Here is a 3,645-nt window from a genome sequence, read left to right on the forward strand (position 1 = left end):
GTGTGTGTGTGTGTGTGTGTGTGTGTGTGTGTGTGTGTGTGTGTGTGTGTGTGTGTGTGTGTGTGTTTGTTTGTATTTACCTTTTTGTTTCTTTAGTATTTCTGACTAAACCTGTTTTCCACCTTATAACTGAGAATAACAGTCAGGTGTGGAGGAGGACAGCTGTAATCTCTGACTTCAGTTCATCTCAGACCCCTAGTGGAAACTCTTAACCACTTAAGAGTCCTCTGGAMCAGTCTGAACTTTTCWMGAGAKTAAGASTGATTCTTATTTTGATAACTGGCACTTACACTAAAGTCTGAGAGTAGGAGTAAATCTAAGAAATTTTCAGCACTTAAGTCTAAAAATCCACTCTAAGAAGTTTGATAAATACGAGCCCAGATTATTTAGGGTTAGGGACATTCAACACATCAAATGATACCAACTTGCATATACTTGGTATTCAGACATTTCTTTTTCCCGTTTGTTTCTGAAATTAAAGCTTGTCCTGAGAGTTTTGTCTCACCCTGAATATATGTCTTAAGATGTTAAAAATAATCCATGAATTGATTGAAAATAATCAGAAATTTTCAGTCTGTAAAATGAAGTTTAAAGTAAAACCTGTGGAATATTAGAACCCTGACTTGTGTTTGCTTTGACCCCAGAATAAACGTCTCGTTCAGCTCAGAGTGTCTGACGTCGTCACCATCTTTGCCTCTGGTGTGCGGTGTTTCTCCTCTAGCAGCTGCTCGCTCAGGCGGCCCGGGTTCTGTAGCTCTGCCATGGTTCTGTTTGCCTCCAGGCTCTTTGTTCTGGGAGCGGAGCTTCAGATGAGAAGTGTGAGCACTGCGGCTCAGTTTGTGTGTTTCTCTCTCTCTGCTGCAGCTTGGCGCCAGTTGAAGAGCCATGGATCCAGAGCCGAGCAGAACGAGCTCCACCCCGGCATATTCTGCCCCCCGAGGCTGGATGTGCACCGGCCCGACCCAGACCGCCCGGCCTCGTTTCTTCTGCTTTCTGCTCCCTGGAGTCCATGCGGCTGATGTGGGCCCTGCGCAGTTGCCCCCCTCCTCCTCCACCAGTCCTGCTCCTGGACCCGTGCCCCCACCCACCATCCTGCCAGTCATCATCGGCAAGCCAGAGTTTCCAAACACGGGCTGGGAGCGGATCAAGGAGCTCTTCAATTTAAAGTTGGTGTCGTTTCTCTTCAGTCTCTGTGTCAGGGTTCCTGCAGATCCTTAAAACGTCTTAAAAGTCATTGAATTCAGCAATCCAAAAATAAGGCCTTAATTAGCCTTAAAATGTCTTAAATCAATCTTTCCGAAGTCTTAAAAATGTTAACACATTGTAAATAGGATGATTGTAACTCATCTCAAATATTAGAATAATTGGTAAAAATTCATTTTTTTTAATATTCACAAGCAGACATTCCCCTTTGACATCACTTCCTGTTATTTCACATGCAAGTATCTCATATATGTTGATAATGTTGGCTTTCCAAAAATGCATTCACTTTTCTTACAAAAAAATGATGTCACGGGCACTTTAAGGTTTCATCTACAGCAAGTAGGGGTTAAGACCCCACTGTGGGTCCTAAAACTCCAAATGTTGGGTCGTTAGAGGATTTCCTGAAATTAAATTCAGTTTAAAACTGACTAAGAATGTTTCTGCTATAGTTAGACATGGATAAAAACAATTAGTCTATTAGCAATATTTGAATACTTCAACCAAAAATACTTTGATTCACGAGTTTCTGCCAGTTTTTATTTTTTTGTCATTTGTTTATTATGAAATTGGTCTTGAATTTAATTCCACTTGGCATTAAAAAGTCTTAAATTGAACTGGCTTTAAACTGTAGGAACCCTGTGTGTTCTCTTTTGAAAGTTTAGATGTTTGAATAAATGCTTTGGTTCTGCTGGTTTCCTCGTAGAGAGACTTGGAGACGTCCGGAGGAGTTAATCAATATACTGCAGTTGAGTTTTCTGGGCGCGGTCACCGGCTTCATCTACGGCGGCCTGCCGGCTGCTCGCACCTACAGGCAGAGGTACATCCAGGTCAGCCAGGCCGAGTTGTACACGGGCCGCGTGGACGCAGTGGTGAGTCGGTCTCATTCAGCCGGAGCTCAGTGTCTGAGCAGGTGGAGGAGTTCTGGGCAGGGTTTACTCCTGCAGGTCAGAGGGGAAACTGACTGGAAGTTTTGAAGCTGCAGTTTGAGTACAGGGCTGCACTAAAACCTGAGATGGCAGCTTAAAAATGTGATGATGATATGATTTGTGATTAAATAAACAATACTTCAGTATGCAGTGTTGATGTCTTTCAGCTCTGGGTTCAAAGCAACAAAACCCAACTAATGCGTCATTTCTATTCCAACATAACAGTTTTATTTTTAAAAAGTACAACCAGACATGTGATGTATTAGCAGTGAAACAACAAACTGCATGCAATGCAGTTTRTTAATGACTTTAAAGCATCGCCCCCATAAAACATTTCGAATGATCTAAATACTGAAAAACACCTCTTACTGCCAGGTATATGATAAAAATATCCAAAGAAGTCCATCTGATGGGCAAAATATGTGATAAGCTTCATTTATATTTGTCAAATACTTCAATCTTCCGTGTGAGTGACAAAACACATAAATGAGCCAATCATTTATTGCCGTTCATGCAGTTTTTGGCGATATGCCTATTGCACAGGCTGTTATTGTGATGACGATACATTTTAAATATATTGTGCAGCCCTTTTTAGGTTGATCAGTATCAAGTAATAAGTGTCAACGGTAGCAAACAGACTTGAGTGTGAGACCAAACTCCTGTTAGCAAACAGAGACACAAACAGACACAGATCATTTTAGTTAATTAATTAGTTTTATAAATATTCAGTTGATCATGTTGTCAGTATAAACATGAAACCAGACCAGACTGTTGGTCTCTCAGTCCTACAGGTCAAAGCTGTCAAACACACCCGAGCATCATAGATCTCTGTCCATTTTGTTTAGGATTCACATTATAAACAGAAATACTGACAGCAATCTTTAAGCTRAAATGAGAATTAAAAGACAGTAAAGAGTGAAATAATACAAATATCATAGAACTTGTGTTCTGACATGGTTCCTGTTCTCGTAGCGRTCGGCTCATAACGCAGCCCTTCGTGGTTTTATTCGATATGGATGGAGGTGGAGCTGGAGGGTGTGTCTGATCCTCACTTTGTTCAGGTGAGGAAAAATAAAAAGATTTAAATCATTTATTAATTTGCATCAAGTTTAAGAAGAAAACTGATTTGTAATTTTCAGATTGAAATGCAGTTTTATTTTATGTCTGCAGTTCTGTCAACACTGGACTGTCTGTGTACCGAGACAAAGACGCCGTCAGTCATTATGTGGCAAGTGGAGGTGAGCTGTTTGTGTTTTATGGAGAGCCGTTTTATTCAAAATACAATAAATAAATAAATAATATAAAGACATGCTAAAAATGTATTATATTTTGTTTTATTTCATGGGGACATTTATGTATTTGGTGGAATATTTATTAATACTTTATTAATTACAATATTTATTTATTTCATTATTTATTTATTGTATTTTGAATGAAACAGCTCTCCACACAATCTGTCCTACCTTGTGTCCATGTGCATGCGCAGACTGATGTTACCTCACATGTTGCTTACTCA

At 39.9% G+C, this 3,645-nt stretch overlaps 1 protein-coding gene across 1 annotated transcript in view; it reads left to right on the top strand.

The window, feature by feature from the left end:
• timmdc1 (translocase of inner mitochondrial membrane domain containing 1) overlaps nucleotides 1-3,645 on the top strand; it is an 11,574-nt gene that overhangs the window by 2,742 nt on the left and 5,187 nt on the right. Inside the window, exons 2-5 of the mRNA XM_014010735.1 lie at nucleotides 865-1,166; nucleotides 1,907-2,072; nucleotides 3,102-3,190; nucleotides 3,300-3,367. Of these exons, the coding sequence (XP_013866189.1) occupies nucleotides 886-1,166; nucleotides 1,907-2,072; nucleotides 3,102-3,190; nucleotides 3,300-3,367 (604 nt within the window). The 5' untranslated portion in view covers nucleotides 865-885. The remainder of the gene's footprint in view (nucleotides 1-864; nucleotides 1,167-1,906; nucleotides 2,073-3,101; nucleotides 3,191-3,299; nucleotides 3,368-3,645) is intronic.

Source organism: Austrofundulus limnaeus, unplaced genomic scaffold (assembly GCF_001266775.1).
Source record: "Austrofundulus limnaeus strain Quisiro unplaced genomic scaffold, Austrofundulus_limnaeus-1.0 Scaffold72, whole genome shotgun sequence".
Lineage (NCBI taxonomy): Eukaryota > Metazoa > Chordata > Actinopteri > Cyprinodontiformes > Rivulidae > Austrofundulus > Austrofundulus limnaeus.